Genomic DNA, 19,073 nt, shown 5'->3' with positions numbered 1-19,073 from the left:
AATAATTTTAATTCAATCTATAAGCAACTATTTTCTTTATAAGAGGGTAGGAATAGATGAAAGAATCTAAAGCTTAAGAATCATACAACTAGAAGCAACGGACTAGTTCCATGCCATTAATCATAGGAACACTAGATAAGACAAGCCCAAATTTTAATATGACTGAAATGCATGAACCATTCTAATCTCACAAGAAGATTACAAACTTCAAAACGCTTTTCCTCTTTCCAAAAGCCTTTCATTGTTTTTTCCTCATTACGAGTAGGATATCTATATATGAATAGTTGACTATAAAAACTTCTCCTATAATTAGCTATCATATCACTAAATATAACCTAATATCTAAAATCAAGTAATCTACTCTTAAAATCAAGAAATAAATCTTATACTATTATAAATAAAAACACAACTTATTAGACATATAAATACATTTAACTAAGGTCATCTTGATATTTCCTTTTGGGTATAACATGGCTACCAAATTAGTGTCAAACCTTAAATAACATTACCTCACATCTTAGATAGCAAAAGTACAATTACTAAGTTAGAAAGGTAATTCAATTTTGATAATGAAGCACTTAAGTAGAATATTTTTACTAAACTAACATACTCCTAATAACATTAATCCGCATTATAAAATTTACTAAATAAAAAAATTACACTTGATATTGATTTTGTTTTTTTATTATGAAAATCTAGAAGAGAAATTTTTTTATTGATAATATATAGTTGAGCTAGATATTTAACTATGATACCTATAACTAGTAAGCAATTTGATATCTGGCTAATAGAGTATAAATAGTCATTCTCCAAAAAAACGTAATAGCTTAACACAGAAAAACTAACATGGTGGGTTATATCACACTTCTCTTGAATTAATATTTTATATATAGTAGTCTTAATTTGAAGATGGACTCTAATATCAATTTTTATGAAATACAAATAACTAAAAAAAGGATGTTATACACTACAATTGACTCTTATGTTATTTGATCTCATTTAACTGAGCAAATAATTAAAGTAAAAAAATTGCATAAACTTAGATACATAAAATTCCAATATTTCTATGCAATGATTTGATATAGTGAATCTATCCATTTACATTTATTCATGTGGAATGATGATAAAGAAAAGAAAAATATAAGAATTCACAAAAAAAAAATAAAAAAAAATAAAAACATAAAACATATAACAAGGTTGGGTTCGACTTGTGGATGATATTGATAAAAATCTCCTCATTGTAAATGAGGGTAGTACAATTAATCCCTAAAGGCTCATTTTTTCACTAAAGGTTTGCATGAATTATTTGATTAGGCTTTAATATATTGAGGGTAGGTTAAGCCTTTTATGATATTTTACCACCATCTTTGTGACCAATCCCTAAGTTTAAGAGCGACATTGTTCCACCCCAACTTGAAACCATGACCTCGAATTTGATGTCAATTCTTGGACCTAACTTTGACCATCTTAGCTTAAAAACCAATTGATGTCTAAGGATAGATTAAGCCTTTCTTTTTTTTTTTTAGCATCGACCACCATTAGTTAGGTAATTCAATCCTAAGCTTGAGAGAGGCATTTTTGCACCATAATAGGAATACAAGAGTTTTAATTGCAATGAGACTTTATTACTAGTCAAACAAGTAAGTATTCATACTATTCTCTTTCTAGCTGATAGTTTTAGATACTTAAACTTCATATTTACAATGCTTTCCTTCATGGTATCCTCAAAGAAATGTAAATAGAGTAGCCACTTATATTGTTTTAATTATTCTAGATTGGTATTCTATAATAAGTTTATGTGATGCAACCTTATATATTTGTTGAATCTAGAAATTCACAACATCATGTGTGTTGCCAACAAGATCGCTCTATGACTCGATATAAGTACCTTGTATCGTCCTTATACTTAAAGCCTTCATTAGCTCCAAAAATAATTTATTACTTATTATTCTAAATTATTCGGGCCTAGGCACAATTGCTTGTCCTTAATTATGCCCATGAGTTCACAATTATGAGTAACATCAATTGTACTCTTTATCTTAATCCAAAATCGCCTCTAAATGTCTTGTACAATTAAATTTCTTTTAAACACTGAAATTCTTCATTCCACAACTAATCTTAACACTGCATAATTATATCATAATCAAATTTTAAACTATAATAATGGGACTAGTTTAAATATTTATTGGGGAACACTCTTATCTATTTATAAAGGAACACTATCTATTAGGTCGAAAGATACAATCTTTGTCTACTTTGCTTTACCTCCTATATAGTTATTTTACTTTAAACTGAACACATTAGGCATACATGCAATCTATTTAAATAATAGATGTACTATGATTTACAAGGAAGCTATGTTTGGTGATGAAAATTATTTTTTACATTCAATTCTTGGCATTTTAATAGGAAGAAATTAATTTTGCTACCTATGTAAAGGACAATTACTTAGACAATATAGAAACAATGATTTAGGCATTGGGAATTTATCTTAATCACTAAAGATAGTTTTCTAAAAGCTAATAGCAAATAGAACCTAATCTTACCAACATCTGTAAATAGGGAAACAGGCCTACAAAATAAATTCTAGAGAGAGAAAGCCACATTTGTAGCTTAAATCTTCATTCCCTCAAACACTTAAGTCTTCAAGTTCTCATATATTAAAAGTAAAGGCTTTGAAGTTTTCAATTTTTCAAAGAATGTATATTTGTACTTTCTACTTTAGTCAATGGGAAAATCTTTGTTCCTTATTATTTTTTCTTTTCATCAGATTTTCTATACTGATATGCACATTCAACAGTATTTAGTACTTAAATTATATCTTTATTATTATTATTATTGTGCTTAAATTATCATTTTCCCTGTACAATGTCACAACCTAAAAACTCTAGGAAAATAGAAGGCAAACTAAAAGTTCTAAAATTGCAAGGAAAAAATAACAAGTGAAAGGCATGGAGTTTTAGATATCTTCCATAAAATTATAATTTGAGTATTCCCAATAATCCCTCTTCTAATTTCCTATATTTGAGATTTTCATATTCATACTAAAATATACATTCAATTAAATCATATACTCTTTCTCTCTATTCTATCATAATCATAAAAATAAATAAGTAAATAAACAAATATCACTCTTGCAAGCAACACATTTTATGTCCAAAAATCCATCTATGTTTATTATTTTCCTAGCACCAATATTATTGTCTTTTGAAGAAATAAAAAGGAAAAGAAAAGTTTTGAAACCTAGATTTTATTGTTATGTTAGACAAAAAAGAATATCCTCTAAATTCAAATATTTTATTTCTTTTTAGAAGTAAGGGTAAATTAATCTTTATTAACCTTATTTAAATTCTAATAGTATTGTACCTATTTGCAAGAGAATTCATAATGAATTTTTCTTTTATTTTCTCCTCTCTCTCTCTCTCTTTTTTTTTTTGGATTTCAATGGTAATAGCATGAAATGTGAATTATTTTTTAAGGATTTTATTTTCCTTTTCTTAAATAATTTTTTTTTAAAAAAAAAACTTCTATACTTAACCACACTTCACACTTTGTTGTTACTATTGCCCAATGTTTTAAACACAGCCGACCAACGGCCTTTCCGCTCTGATTGAGATAATTAGACCATCTTACATTTGGACCGCTGGTCGAACCAGCAAACACCATCCAATCAGACGAACCATCCGATTTCAGCTGAGCCAGTGTGGGATTTGGTCAAATAATGAATGAAAATAAACAGTGTCTCCTTGGGAAGGACTCGAACCAAAGACTTGCTATTCACCCAAAGGGTGAGAAGCCACCCTGGTGGGAGGCCCTTTTATCATGTGGTAATGGAAATTTTATATATTGAGTCTCCTTTCAAAATTCCATCATATGAAATATTTGAACAAATATAAATATTTAGTTATTTATATTCAAGTTTATTCTTATAATAATAATTAATAATAAGTATGAAAATACTATAATTAACTAATATAATAATTTTCAAATTTTAAAATAATAAAATAGATAGAAAACTTAAATATCTTAATTTTTTTCATGTTAAATATATCTTCATATTTAAATATTTACATATTTTATTTAATATATTCATATTTATAATTTAATTTGGTATATCAAATTTTAAAAATATTAATTATATATATTTTAAATTTAATAAAATGTAAATTTTATATTTATGAAATCATCGGTTTAACAACGGTTCAATCACCAGTCGAACCACTAAACATGAACTGATAACTTTTTTGGTTCAATGATTGATTTGATTTTTTCAACATTGCTATTGCCCTCTAATTGTCTGAAGTCTTATATATTTCCATATGACTTCTTCCCTTTTCCTTTCACTACATTTTTTTTTCTCAATAAAAAATAAGAAAGAAAGAAAGAAAAGGAATCTTCCATTGTTGCATTGGTCCAACTGAGGTAGTTTCCCTCTCTCTTATCATTATTTTTCTCTTTATTCTTTCTTTTTTCTTTATTCCAAAGTAGAGATGGAGTAAAAGAAAGGGGAGATGAAGCATGGAAGGGTTTAGGAACTAAGATCATGGTTTGGCCTGGTTGGTGAAAGATTGGAAGATCAGTGTAGGTTACGAATTTCACATCTTTATTTATTCAAAAATAAGAAATAAAATAAGAGAAAATTGGGCTTTTCAAATTTCCTATGTCTTCCGGTATCCTTTCACTTTGTTTCTCAAGTCAGAAATTCCAAAGTGGTTTAACTTAAGGCTTAATTATAGTATTTAAGTGTACTTTTTCAATATCTATGGAAAATGTACCATTAATCAAGTGATATCATTTATATATATATATATATATATATATTTTCAAGTATCTACATCCTAGTCTAATTATTTGTATCCATGTACCTTGAGTCCATTCGTTTGTACTTTCATTCAACACCTAGATCTCATCATATATGTTCGATGATTTAGATCTTTTGTGCTATATATATGGCTACAATAGCTTAACTTTTTTCCTCAATTTTAATATAGGAGGAAATGTCTTCTCAAAACAAAATCTCCGCCAAGTGTTTGATTCTTTCCCTTCTTCTTTTTTTGTTTTATTTATTTGTAAAATTTAGAAATTCCATCTGATTTCTTTGTAATACCATTATGAATTCAATGAAAAATTAATCCCAAAAGTGCCAAGGAATATGCCAAGATTTGTTGGAAACCACCTGGGACTTCCATAATAATGGCCAGGAAGCATAAAGGGTCCCAAATCCCCTTTCCAGGAGTGAAAGAATATAGTATAAAGATGAAGATAGAGGAGTTCTCATGTGGGACAACCAAACCGGAGTGAGATGGGAACAAGAAGATTGGAATTGTTTCTCCTGCTTCTCTTCTTCCTTCCACCTTCAAATCCTTTGCAAAATCCTCTGGTTTCAGGTATGTAGAAATCTCATTCCTTAAGGTCCATATTTTGATTTTTATTTTTGCTTCATGGTCCCTTATACATACAATTTGAAACTACCAACCATTCAGTCTCCTACATCTGTTTCTTCCTGTACTTAGTGACAATTAATATTAGAGATGCAAGGTAAGAGAAAAAAAATGAAAGATGGCTTTTTGTATCACGATTAAATAATTTTTATCTTATAATTATACAAATTTATAAAGCATTTTGTGAAATAAATAATTTTAAAGGAAACAATATTATTTGTCCCACAATCCAATCTGCCTTGCAGCTAGTTAAAAAAAAACTTACACAAGAAGGAAGATTGTAGCCAATAAAAATACTAAATGAATAATATCATACCTGCAAGCTCAAGGTAGATGCCTATTAATTTTTGACGTGGTGTTTCTCTTCCAGCCTTCAATGAAGAAAAAAATGTTAGAAATAGAGGAGCGGAGAAGAATGATTCCATTGAAATAGAATTTGGACAAGAAATGAGAGTTATTAGACGTAGTAGCGGTGGCGGCCACATGGGGGGTGGTCGCGGTGGAGGTATGAACCATCACAACAGCAACAATAATGGTTATAAACGTGGTGCTAACGGTTGCACCATCAATCATATTGGCCTGGCTCACTTGGCTTATCTACTCTTATCCCCACTTTTTCTTATATATATTTCACTTGGCTTCTAGGTATTTGCAATGCTAAAATATTTATTCAATTTCTACGAGTTTGGAATACGCATATTTTGTATGTTTAGCTTCATTCAAATGAAGCATTTAAAGTTGGGATATTGGTTTTATATCAAATGTAAATTAATGTATATAATCATCACAAATTGGCACGAATGTTCTATTTGATTGTTATTCTTAATGATATTGTTTTATGTTCAAGTGATTAATCTAACTATAACCTTAACATGCTGCTCATTTTTTTTTTTGTATAAAAAGGGGAAAAAAGATATATTCTAGGTTTAATGGACCCTTCTGACTTAAAATTAGATCTACATGATTAAAATAAGTCAATAATATATACAATGTGTAACACTCCAAATTAAAGTATAGGGGTAAAATCATAAATTAGAAAAAATAAATTAAAATTGGATGAAAAGGTCTTTTTCCTTTTAAAAGTTCAGGTATAAATTAGATTTTTTTTTTTTAATCTTCTTTGTACTAGAGAGTTTATGGTTTAAAGATTAGTTTTTCTAAGATTTTAGTTCTTAAATTAGTATTTCAACTGTTAAAGAGTTTAGAATGATTTAATTAGTCATTTGGAAAATTTCTATCTACATGAGGGTTTTATTCATTTAATTTTTAGATAAAAAAGATTGGAAATATATTAATATAGATAGATTCATTGATGGAGATTGAAAATTTTTGAATATTCAAATGAATAAATCTAAGCAAAAATATATAAATAAATAAAAATAAAAAAATCATAAATTTTGTATGAAAAAAATAGAAAAGATTGATTATAGAAAAAGTGTGTATGGCTATAAATTTGGATATAAAAAGTGTTTGACTTCGGAAAAAAATTATAAAATGGAAACACAACGTTCTTACTGTATTCCATGAAATTGTGAGGTCACTCAAAGTACTTTTAACACTCACTTTAAGTCTCAAGTTGGGGTTAACATTGGAAATCAACTTTGATACCATTCTATAAAAACTTGTTTCCTCCCATTTATATAAACTTAGAAAACCCAGAGCAGTTACTTAGAGTCTTACATAGGGGTCGATATTAATAACAACCTACTCCCTTCCATATAGATATCGTTTACTTTAGGCCTAATAGGCACTCATGGGTACTCATGGTTTTAAAATATGCTAGTTAAGAGAACCCCATTAGATGTATAATGTCAAAAAGTTTCCTCTTACTTGACCTTCTCCCTCCAATGTCAATATTAGGCCCCTCACATCTTTAAAATGGTACCAGAAACTTATTCCCCTATCCAACCTATATCCTCCTATGTAGATATTGGGCCTTCAAGGCTTTAAAATGTGTTTACCAAGTTAAGAAAGTTGATTGCATATACAATGCAAAAAACTTCTTCACTTATTTGATACAGGATACCACAATCATGCTCTTTCCATGGTGCAACATTCTCATTACCATTTTGTAATGGCCAACTCCCTCCTATTTTGATGTTATCCGCATTTGATCCAATGCACCCTCATAGCTCTAAAACACATTCATCTAGTTTAAAAAAGCTCATTGCATATATAGTTTTAGGAACTCCTTTTCCCCTATCCAATGTGGGATATTGCAAAGTCATAACCAAAGATACTCATTTACCATGCTTTTTTCTACCCCTTCATGAGCTCCTTACATTTTTACATGGTTGTATCACGTGACAAGCAAGTTTTGAGTGCTAATGAATGGTTGTTGGTTTTGACTTAATTAGTATTTGTTTTATTTATTTATTTATTTTTATTGATTCTTTGCCCCAAATCTATTATGTATTAGTTTTGCCTAGGCTTAGTGAAGAAAAATATTGGCAAGAGTCTTCAAGTATTGGTTTTCATTACCTAATAAGACATTCTTAACAAAGCCCCTAAATTTTGTATCCCTCTTCTATTTATTTTTCAATATATTGATTAGAGTTAGTTTACTTTGATTTCTAGTGGGCCTTCGAACGATAGTAATAAGGATACAAAATAACAAAATAGCTAGTGGAGTACTCATTCTAGCAAGTCAACTATATTTTACAATAAATAAGTTATCTTAAATTAAATAATCAAATAAAATTATATTACTTCTAAAATTACTAACAAATAATATTTTATATTTATCTTATTTTACCTAGGTAAATATTAATAATTATTTATAAAATTATTATAAAGAAGATTAAATTTTTTTTATTATTCTTAATTAATAAAATATTAATATTTTAATTCAAATTTAATTTAATTTATCTATTTATAACATTTTTATATCTTATTCTAAACCACGCTTAATTTTTATAAGATGAATACATCATACTTAGAATATAACATTAAAAGAATTATTAGTTTAAAAAATAAAATTAATATTAACATTTCTTATCCCGATAAGAGAACTATGACAACTAACTTTATTTTCATTCTAATTCCTGATATTCTTGTAAGCACTTGGTATAATTCCTAATTCTAATTGGAATCGCTTCTATTTTTTTTCCTTTTTGCTGTGGTTCTTTTTCTTTTCATTTTCTTTCTCAAAAATTTAGTGAACAAGTCATTAATAATAACATTTTCTTGATTTAGATTTCTAAAAACAATTTGTCCTCTTTTCCCCTCGTTTTTGAGTCTCTAATTAAGTTATCATAGCGCATCTCCTTCTCCCTTTCTTTGAGTTCCCTGTTACCCTTTCTTCTTCTCTCCTCTCTAAGGCCCAAACTAGTCTCATCTCTTGTCCTTTTAGGGCCCTTCCCTCTCCTCTTCCCCTCTTCATCCCCTTGTGGCCTCACAAAATTTTAAATTAAGCTTGAGTCAATTAATGATTTGGGATTAACTTAGTTACAAAGAAGTGACACTCATAAGATTTGGAAAGGATGGAAAAATATAAAAGTGATGTGGTGAAAGATTGTAATAAAAATGGATTGAAATTTGGAAGAAAGAAGAATTAAGTAACACTAAATAAATTAAGAATTTGAATTTAAGAACTAAAACTTAGAGTTTGGGAATCTTGGATCCCGACAATTGTGATGGTGCATATCATTTTTATAACTTAGATGACTCTCATGAAGTTAGTTGATGAGTTATACAAAAAGTATATATCAATAAAACATTGAAATTTTATCCCCACAAAATATTTCAAATCAATTCCATAAATTAATGTTTGAATTTTCTTTTTCTTAAACCAGATAAGATACTTCAAAATTCTAAATTCAACATGAAAGTTTAAGATCTTAGTCACATGTGGAGTTACCTAGAGGTGGTGAAGAGGTAGTCCTCTATCAAGTTAGCCCAAAGGTACCAAATTTTTATTTTTTTAGAAAATATTTAATTAATCAAATAGTTAATCAATATATCAAGAATTCCAATCACATGATGAGGCGCATCATATCTATAGAAAACCACCTACAAAACATCTAAGAGACTTTGAGGATGTAAAAAATCATGTTGATAGAGACCTTAGAGTCAACAATTCCAATCACATGATGAGGTGCATCATATTTGTGAAAAACCACCGACAAAACATCTAAGAGACTTTTTGGATGTAAAAAATCATATTGATAGAGACCTTAAAGTTAACAATTCCAATCACATGATGAGGTGCATCATATCTATTAAAAACCACATATAAAACATCTAAGAGACTTTGTAGATGTAAGAGTCATGTTAAAGACTTCAAAGCTATAATCCACTAACTTTGAAGAATTTTCTACCTAAACCTCATGTGCTTAATTTTGGTGTCCCCTCATAGTATTCTTCTTAAGACTTTTTCTTAAACTCAAATTTCATCATTCTTTAAGTTAAAGAGGGAAGAAAATTTATTTTGATTTTTCTTTCTTAGTTTAGGAAATCTCCTTCTATATGGCTCAATAGGGATCCACCGACAACCCCCGAGTTTTCACCCAAGGCACCAAGTGTTGAGGACCTTTATAGGCCACTTACCTCTTAGGTATCACCCTAGCTCAACGTAGAATAAGGTCAAATTTTTCAAACATTTATTTATTTATTTTTACCAAGTTTAGCTTGTGTAAAGAGCAAGATAGCAATGACTCCTAATCAGTTGGTTTAAGGCACCGGGGCTTGAAAATATAAGGCCATTACCCCCTCGAATAATTGCTCAAGCTTAAATCAGTCAAATTCATTTTTTTTTCATTTTCATTTTTTTATTATATATATATTATTTCCTTTTCTTGTTGCTTAAGAATAACTCTTTTTAAGTTAAAGAAATTATCTTCATTAAGATACCATAAGGGTACACAAGCTTTGTGTGTGCTTTGAGTATTAAATAGAAAATAACCATCATCAAACAAAAATTGAAGGTGTCCCAAGGATTCAACCTAACTATTTTTGCATTTGAAGGTATATGAAGAAAAGGTAAGCAAACTAATACTCTTGCTCCAACTGTATCTCTTCTCAAATTCTAAAGAAATAATACTACTTAAAGCATTCTTATGCAAAATAAACCATGAGTCACTGAGGCAAATCAAGAATCTTATTAATTAACCAAAGATAACATGCAAAATATTGAAAAAAAAAAATTAAGGCTAATATACTTTCCCCCTCAACCTAAATTACACAATGTCTCTAATGTATAGAACGAGTGAAAAGAATAGGGTGGAAGTGTTACCTCACAATCATAGAATCGGAATGACAAGTTAGCAAACCAAATCTTGTATCAACCAATCATTTGGGAAACAATATTAGAAAACTAACAAGAAATAAAAATTAATAAAATATCCTAAATAAGAAAAGAAAAGACAATAAAACAAAGCATAACAATTCAAATCCTAAAAGTTTAAGGGAGAAATAAACTAGAAATACCTAAACATGAATAAATGAAAAAGAAATAAAAACAAAAACAAAAACTAAAAAGCAACCTAAACCTAATTTTACCTACTAGATAAAGGAAATTAATGCATCATCCATTTTGAATCTTTCCATCAACAAGATGGAAAGTTTCCTCCAGTGGCCATACTTGCTCTCCAAGGGACTTGAGACAATGGTCTTTCACCTTAAACTTATGACCAATTTTGGGATTGAGTAAGGTGATGGGGCCAAAAAGAGGAACTTACCTCTTATTTGGTTTGAACTTTCTCCTCTTGTTCCTTTTACCATGATGAAATTTCAAGTTATCTCTTGCTTTCATCAACTTTTCATATAGTTCTTCCTCCAAAACACCTAAGTTAATCTTCCCATTCATTCCATGTTTTTTAGATTCCTTGGGAATTTTTAACAACTTTCTTCTTTGCACTTCTTCAATTGATGAAATTGAATCAACCATTAGTTCCATATTTTGCAAGATTTGGTTAGTGGGCCTTTGAATGAGAGTTTCAATTTGACATGCTTCTTCAATCTCTTCTTCCTCATGGTCAATTTGTTGATGACTTAAGTTAAATACATTCAACTCCAATGTCATATTGCCAAAAGAAAGTTGCATTATCCCATTTTGACAATTGATAAGGGCATTTGTTATCGCTAGAAAGGGTCTTCTAAGAATGATAGGCATAGAAGTTACTCCCTTATATAATGGCTCAGTGTCTAGTACCACGAAATCTACAGGATGGTAGAACTTGTCAACTCATACCAACACATGCTCTACTATTCCTCTAGGAACTTGGATAGATCGATCAGCCAAAGACAAAGTCATAGTAGTGGCCTTGAGCTCTCCTAACCCTAGTTTCTTGTAGATGGAGTATGGTAGGAGATTCATATTTGCTCCCAAATCAAGTAAAGTTTTCTCCACATATGTATCCCCTATTTGCACTGAAATAGAGGGGCATCCTAGATCTTTGTATTTCATTGGAGCTTTATTCTCAATTATTACACTTATTTGCTTGGAAAGGAATGCCTTCTTAAATCCTTCTCTTTACTATGCATAAGTCCTTAAGGAACTTTGCATAGGCTAGAACTTACTAGATCATATCTAGGAAAGAGATATTTATCTTAACTTTCTTCAACACTTCCAATATTTTTGAGGTCTTGTCTCCTACTCTCTGTTTTTTAAGTGTCATGGGAAATGGAATGGATTAGCATATTTATCATTTTCCTTACAATGATTTCTTCAAGTTCCATCTTTCTTCCAAAATTTAGACCATTCTCTTTGGTGTCATTGTCTTCAACCATTGGATTTTTAAGCCCTTTATATCATTTTCCACTTCTAAGTGTGACCAATGTCTTGCATTCTTCATTCCTTATTTTTGAAATTTCACATACACCTCTTGGATTTTGTTGTGTTTAAGTAGGAAACTTACCTTTCTCTTAACAAATACTTGCAGTGATTTGATTGAGATTGCTTGTGATGTTTGAGCATTAGTCCTTTCTTGATCCTCATTGATCTTACCTTGGTGTTGGATGAACTGCTTCATCATGTTTTCCAAGCTTGATATAGATGATAAAATTTGTCCTTATTATTGAAAACCAAGTGATGGTATTGCCTGAGGTGTAAATCCTTGTTGTTCATTACCTTGGTAACCTTGATACTGATTGCCTTGATGCTAGAATTGATCATTATTGTTACCTCCCCATGACATATTTGAATGATTTTTTTCAACCTGGATTGTAAGTGTTAGAGTATGGAAAGTTATTCATTGGTTGTTTATAGGTTCCAATAGCATTAGCTTGCTCAAAGAACATGTCTTGTACTGCAGGTAGTGTAGGGCAAGAATGCACATCATGTTCCATGGACTTACATATCAAGCACAGTTGCATTATTCCTTCATTGGCTATTTGAACCTTTTGAACTTTCTTAGCTTCCAAATCATCTAACCTCCTTATAATAGCGACAATCTTTGCTTGGACATCTAAACCCTCTGGTAATGTATACACCCCATTAGTTCTTGCCCTAATCACTATTCTATCTCTAAGTGGTTCCTTGATGATTGGTTTTTCCCAACTTCTAGATACCTCGACAACATAATCAAGGAATTGAAATGCTTCATCAGGGTTTTTATTCATGAAATCTTCTCCACTCATAATCTCGAGAAGTTGTTTCATTGGTGGTGACATGTCGTCATAGGAATACGATACTAGCGTCCAGTTGTCAAATTCATGATGGGGGCATGCTGCGACCATCTTCCTGAATCTTTCCCAACATGCAAAAAAAATTCTCATCCTCTATAGCCTTGAAATTCGAGATCTTCTTTTTCAATGCACTAGTCCTATGTGTTCGAAATAATTTTTGCAAAAACACTGATTGTAGATCACCCCAATTTTTGATACTATAAGGTCTATGACTATTTAACCAAGTCTTAGCTTTATCCTTCAATGACAAGGGGAACAGTTTCATGCGGAAGATCTCCAAAGAAGTGTTGGTTTCTCGAAAAATTGAAACGATGTCCTCAAATTCCTTGATATGAGAGTATGGGTTTTCATTTTCTATCCCTTTAAAAAAGGGTAATTGAGATATCACTTGAGGTTGAATGGTAACATGATCCTGATTTGGAGGTAGCATAAAACACGATGGTGTGCTCAACCTAGGAGGATTTAGAAACTCTCTCATAGTTCTTTGGTCCTACATAAGTGGTCGATGCTTGTTGTTGTTGTTGTTGGACTCTTCAATGTCCTTTATATTTGGTTGAGATTCTTGTGAAAGATCTTTTTCCTAACCAAGCATAAAATAGAAGAAAAATATATATAAAGAAAAAAAATTAAAAGAAATAAAACAAAGTAATGCATTATATCCTAGTTATGACGGTTGCTAATCCCCGACAACTACATCATTTTGTTGATCGATCTTCTCTATTGTCCAAAATATTAAGCCTTTTTATGTAGCAGCTCTGGTGAAATAAAAAACCAGAGAAAGAGTTACTACGACTTTTGTAGTACTCCGGGTATCGTCCTTAGGGATTAGCTTATGGAATTTATCAATATTGGTATAAATGAATCGTTTTTATTTGAATCCTAAAGTGAAAAATAATATGTGAATGAAGTGAAACTAAGTAAAAGAACTAAATTAATAACAAAACAAATATTTATTTTTAATTCAATTGATTCAAGTCTAGGGCTTTCCATAATATAACTTAAGGTATATAAATGGAGAGAACAAGGGTTTCTCAAGGAAAGTGATCTTAGGGTTTTGAGATCCTTGGTCGTTTGCAATCAACTTGAGTTCTATAACTCAAAATTGCATCTGAAACCTAATTTTTCCTTTTTAAAATAGATTCCTAAAATCATCAAATGACTAAGATTGATTACTGGTTTAAGGTTTGACTTTTTAACCCTTCTTAGTCCTTATAGCTTTGTTTTAGGACAAATAACGATAGAGAAGACAAGGATACCTAATGATCAAGAGTTACCAAGAATCATTAGTATAGAGTAATAACCCACCATATCATTCCCTAAACTAACTCACAATGATAGGATAAAAAAATTGATAAATTGTCACCCAACCAATAATTCACCTCATTGTTACAATAATTTATCCATTGTTCCTATAAGTTTCTAGCCCTTAGGTTTTCATGCTTCAAGCCCCAAGTTGGCTTTTTAGCCTCTCATGGGGGTGATGTCACATTCACAATCCATAATAGGGTAAAAATCCATAATTTGAATCAAAAGAAACTAAAAACAATATATTTAATAAAGAAGAAAAGAAAACAAACCAAAGTTCTCGTCTTCTTCCACCTTCGATGTCAAACTCTCCAAAAAAATATCCAAGATTTCTAAACCCTAGAACTAAGAGAGTTTATATAATATCATCAATAACCTAACATGTGGTACACTCTCATTGGTCACTTATTACAAAATAATTACCTAAAATGATTAGAAAATAATAAAATGGTGATTTATAATTGTATAGGGTCCACTTAGGGCGGATGGAGTGCCCTAGATGCAATTCTTGAGGTAGAGGAGGTGAAACATCAAAGTGGTAGTGGGTGAATTTGAAATTGGGTTCATTTCGAATTGGATTTTGAATTCATAAGTTGGATTTCAAATCCATAAGTTGAATTTCGAAATGGTTCTTCAACTTTGCGAAGTTGTCTTCAAATGGTCATAACTTCTTCATTTCAACTCCGATTTTCACATTATTTAAAGCATTGGATTTTTAACTTCTCGAACTTCAAAACAATATATAGTATGTCTAAAATGGACTTCATAAATTATTCCAATTTTTCCTCAAAGTCAGAGTATATGTTGCCACCAGATTTTGAGTTCTAAAATTTCCATGCAGATGAATCTTGTTTCATGCCTTATTTCCCATGTTTTTGTGCTTTTTTTCTTACTCCATAATGGTCATTTCTCATCATTCAAGCTCATGATAGCCTCGTCTTCCAAACTATTACTTTCTTACTCTTGATCTTTCAAAATCTAAAGTGATTCAACTTGCATCCTGAGATAAATCTCTAAAATACAAGTTAAACTCATGGCTAGGGTCTTAGCATTGATTTAGGTTATGTTAGGTGACTTGAGTGTCCTTTGGTGTAAAAATAATGTTGAATATGTGCCATTAGATCACATATTTTGGATCCAATCAATGACATGCTTAAAAACTCTGGATTAAATAGCAGAGTAAGCATTATACAAAAGTTCTAGCATTTGACAAGAACAATAGGGTTCTTAGAATAAATCTTAAAGAAAATATCTAACAGATGAATTCAGTTATGAGAATTTTTAGGAGACATCCTCTATGCGTCTAGTTCATCATTCAAGTGGTCAAACAATTATTCAAATCTCATACTTAAATCAAAACACCCAAAAGTTCTATAAGGTCCAAAACTAGGCAGAAAACAATAACTAGTGCAAACTAAATTTTACAAAATACCTAGAAGTCTTCTAAATTCACACAAAAAGTTGTACAAGTCATTTAAGATGTCTAGATTGTATAAAAAATAAATTAAACATTGGAAAACATTTAAAAGAATTTTTAGAACACTATACTTGATCAGCTATCCAGATTCAGTCATGTGTAGTAGGTACGACTTTGAAAAATCATATCTTCTCAAGAAAGCATACTTTTTTTAAAATATTTTATTTGTTAAAATTAAATTTTAAGAAGTCAATAATTTGATAGAAATATTCATTTAAATTAAAGAGATCAAAAAGTGATTTAATTTTACAAAGTTCTCTTGAGTGTACAAAAGTAGTCCTAAATAGTACATGTTGAAAGAAGTGATCATAACTCGACTTTGAGAAAAGCTATTTCACTCAAATAAAATTCAAAAATCAAATTCGAGAAGTCTACAATGCCATAAAACCACTAGAAATTTTTTTTAAATATCATAAGTCAAATCAAATTTTCTTTTCAGATGTGCAGTGAGTACAACAAGCTAACAATAAAAGTTTTTTTGAAAAATAATTTTATATAGGAGTTTCACCAAATCCCCACTTGATATATACAAATCTAGCCTATTGTCACAAGATGCTTCAAATGACCCTCCCCATGGGCTTATATAGGAGGAGGGAAGCTTCTGGAGACTCTTGGAGCCATCTACACTAAGCCATTGGTGGGAAGAGTGTGGAAGGTTCTAGAAATGCCTAGAGATGTCCACACATCTCTACACTATGGGGGAAGGCATGAGAGGAGTCCAAGGCTTTCTAGAGACTTCTAGGAATCTCTTGTATATTCTTGTACATAGGGTTGTACATAGAATAGGGTAGGATGTTCTAGAATATTCTTGATTTGTAAGGAACCCTCCAAGGTTCCAGAGAGTTCCATTGGTGCCTATAAATATGTGAGGGCCTCATTTGGCCAAGGCACCACCCAAATCACTTCCTAACCAAGCAAGTGAGCATCCAAGCACTTGTAAAGGTTTCCTTGAGTTAGTGAAAGCTTCCATTCTTTCAAGAGTTGCCTACCAAGCGTCTTAAGCTTTTGAGTCGCGAGTGTCTTAACCGAGCAAGCTAAGCATTGGGTAGCAAGGCTGACTTAGCAAGATCAAGCGTCTTGGCTTGTCTAAGTACCGCACAAGCTTAGTGAACGATTAAGTACGTGATACTATGCATTCTAAACTTTGCATGAGTTTTAATAAACTCATCAAAATTGAGAATTGTCCTATTTGTTTGGAACCATAAGTTTGGATTTGTGTTTCAATCAAAACCAGATTTTTTTTTTTTAGTGAAAACAAACAAACGGTGCAAACCCATCAAAACATGATGCGTATTTTCCAAGAAAAGGATTTTGATCTTAACTAAAGACTCTAGGGAATTTTTAAAATGAATTTTAATAAGGATTTCTTTAAGAAATTTTATTTTTAAAGGAGAAAAGAAAGTTTAGAATTTGCAAATAACAAAACACAAGAATCATACACAAGCAGACCAAAAGAAAAAAAAATTACAAAATATAATTTTGGACAACCAACCAAACTATTACTGGTGAGAGTAGAGGTTAATCTTCATAAGTTTTCAATGGCCTCTAAGAATTCAATTTAACAAACAAACGCCAAAGCAAATAACTAAACGACCTTAGATCAAATAAAGTCAACTAGATGTCAATCAAGTGCATAAATTGAGAATATAATCAAGAATTAAACATGATCAACCAAGCACACAAACCTATTATTATAATAAGGTAAAATATAGTACCACAAGTGCTTAGAATTCTAAAACACCTTAACTAAATAAGGATCAATCAATAACTAAAGCTTAACATTCTTAAAACATGAATATAATGATAAAGAATCAAATAAATTAATCAACTAAAATTCTAAAGACTCGTAAACTCAATAGGAACAATCCAAAAAAACAAAATTAACAAACATGGTAATAATGATATAGAATCAAATGAATTAATCAACTAAAAACCCAAAGCATCACATGAATCAACTAAGATGAATCCAAAAAAACTAAAATTTAAAACATAATGATAATGAGATAGAATAAAATAAATTAATTAATAAACTAAAATTTTTAAGACTGCTTAGAAACCAAATTGAATCAACTAAGATGAATCCAAAAAAACAATGATGACAATGACATAAAATCAAATAAATTAATCCACTAAACTCTTAAAACAACACACGAATTAATTAAGATGAATCCGAAAACTAAAATTTATAACATGATGATAATGACATACAATCAAATAAATTAATCCACTAAAATTTCAAAGACTAAAAACCAAATGAAATCAACTAAGATGAATCCTAAAAACTAAAATTAAAAACATGATGATAATAACATAGAATTGAATGAATTAATCCATTAAAATTTTAAAGACTCGGAAACCAAATCGAATCAACTAAGATGAATCGATTAACTAAATTAAAAACATGATGATAATAATATAGAATCAAATAAATTAATCCACTAAAATCTTAAAGCATCACACAAATTAATTAAAATGAATCTGAAAACTAAAATTAAAAACATGATGATAATAACATAGAGTGGAATAAATTAATCCACTAAAATCCTAAAGCATCACACAAATTAATTAAAACAAATCTGAAAATTAAAATTAAAAACAAGATGATAATGACATAAAATCAACTTAATTAATCAACTAAAATCCTAAAGCATTACACAAATTAATTAAGATGAATCCGAAAACTAAAATTAAAATCAAGATGATAGTGACAGCAAAGCAAATAAATTAATCAACAAAAATTTTAAAGACTTAGAAAGTAAATTATCCAAAAAAAAAAAAAAGAATATTTACAATATTAAGATAATGAAACATAACCAAAATCTAACATTCAACTTAATTAAAAAATAAAAAACTAATAAACTAATTAAAAAAAAAAAAATCAAAACTAATGAACAAAGAAACTCACCTTTCGAATGGGTGCACGGACTGTGGCAAAGTGGCAATGTCTCCAAGCTGTACATATGTGGTCATTCAAAGATGCAGCTACCACTTACATTCTTTAATGGTGCAACCTATCTTTCATCTTATGGCGCATCATGCGGAGATATTTTGTGTTGATGCTGGTTGTTTCCCCTCAAACTTGCAGCCCACGTGGAGATGCGTTGGACTCTGCGGCCGCCATATTCTGAGAGGCAGCCCGCTTTTTCTTTGAGAAAATCTGGGCATCATCCCCTCTATATCCTAAGTGGAGCATGCCCCTTTTAAAATTCTGGTATGGCAGCCGC

At 30.2% G+C, this 19,073-nt stretch overlaps 1 protein-coding gene and 1 long non-coding RNA gene across 2 annotated transcripts; one reads left to right on the top strand and one right to left on the bottom strand.

The window, feature by feature from the left end:
* Positions 1-5,214: 5,214 nt before the first annotated feature.
* On the bottom strand, positions 5,215-19,060 carry LOC109122722 (uncharacterized). Its single transcript, XR_002030232.2, has 2 exons — positions 18,755-19,060; positions 5,215-5,812 (listed from the first exon to the last, which is right to left on the bottom strand). It is a non-coding gene; the product is annotated as an uncharacterized LOC109122722 (long non-coding RNA).
* Positions 5,282-6,287, top strand: LOC100246820 (uncharacterized). The gene is made up of 2 exons (XM_002274624.4): positions 5,282-5,387; positions 5,812-6,287. Exons 1-2 carry the CDS (start codon positions 5,303-5,305, stop codon positions 6,084-6,086), a joined length of 360 nt encoding a protein of 119 aa, XP_002274660.1. The 5' UTR covers positions 5,282-5,302; the 3' UTR covers positions 6,087-6,287.
* Positions 19,061-19,073: the final 13 nt, after the last annotated feature.

Source organism: Vitis vinifera, chromosome 6, assembly GCF_030704535.1.
Source record: "Vitis vinifera cultivar Pinot Noir 40024 chromosome 6, ASM3070453v1".
Lineage (NCBI taxonomy): Eukaryota > Viridiplantae > Streptophyta > Magnoliopsida > Vitales > Vitaceae > Vitis > Vitis vinifera.
Note: the sequence above shows the minus strand (reverse complement) of the source record. Positions and strands in the feature narration are given on the sequence as shown.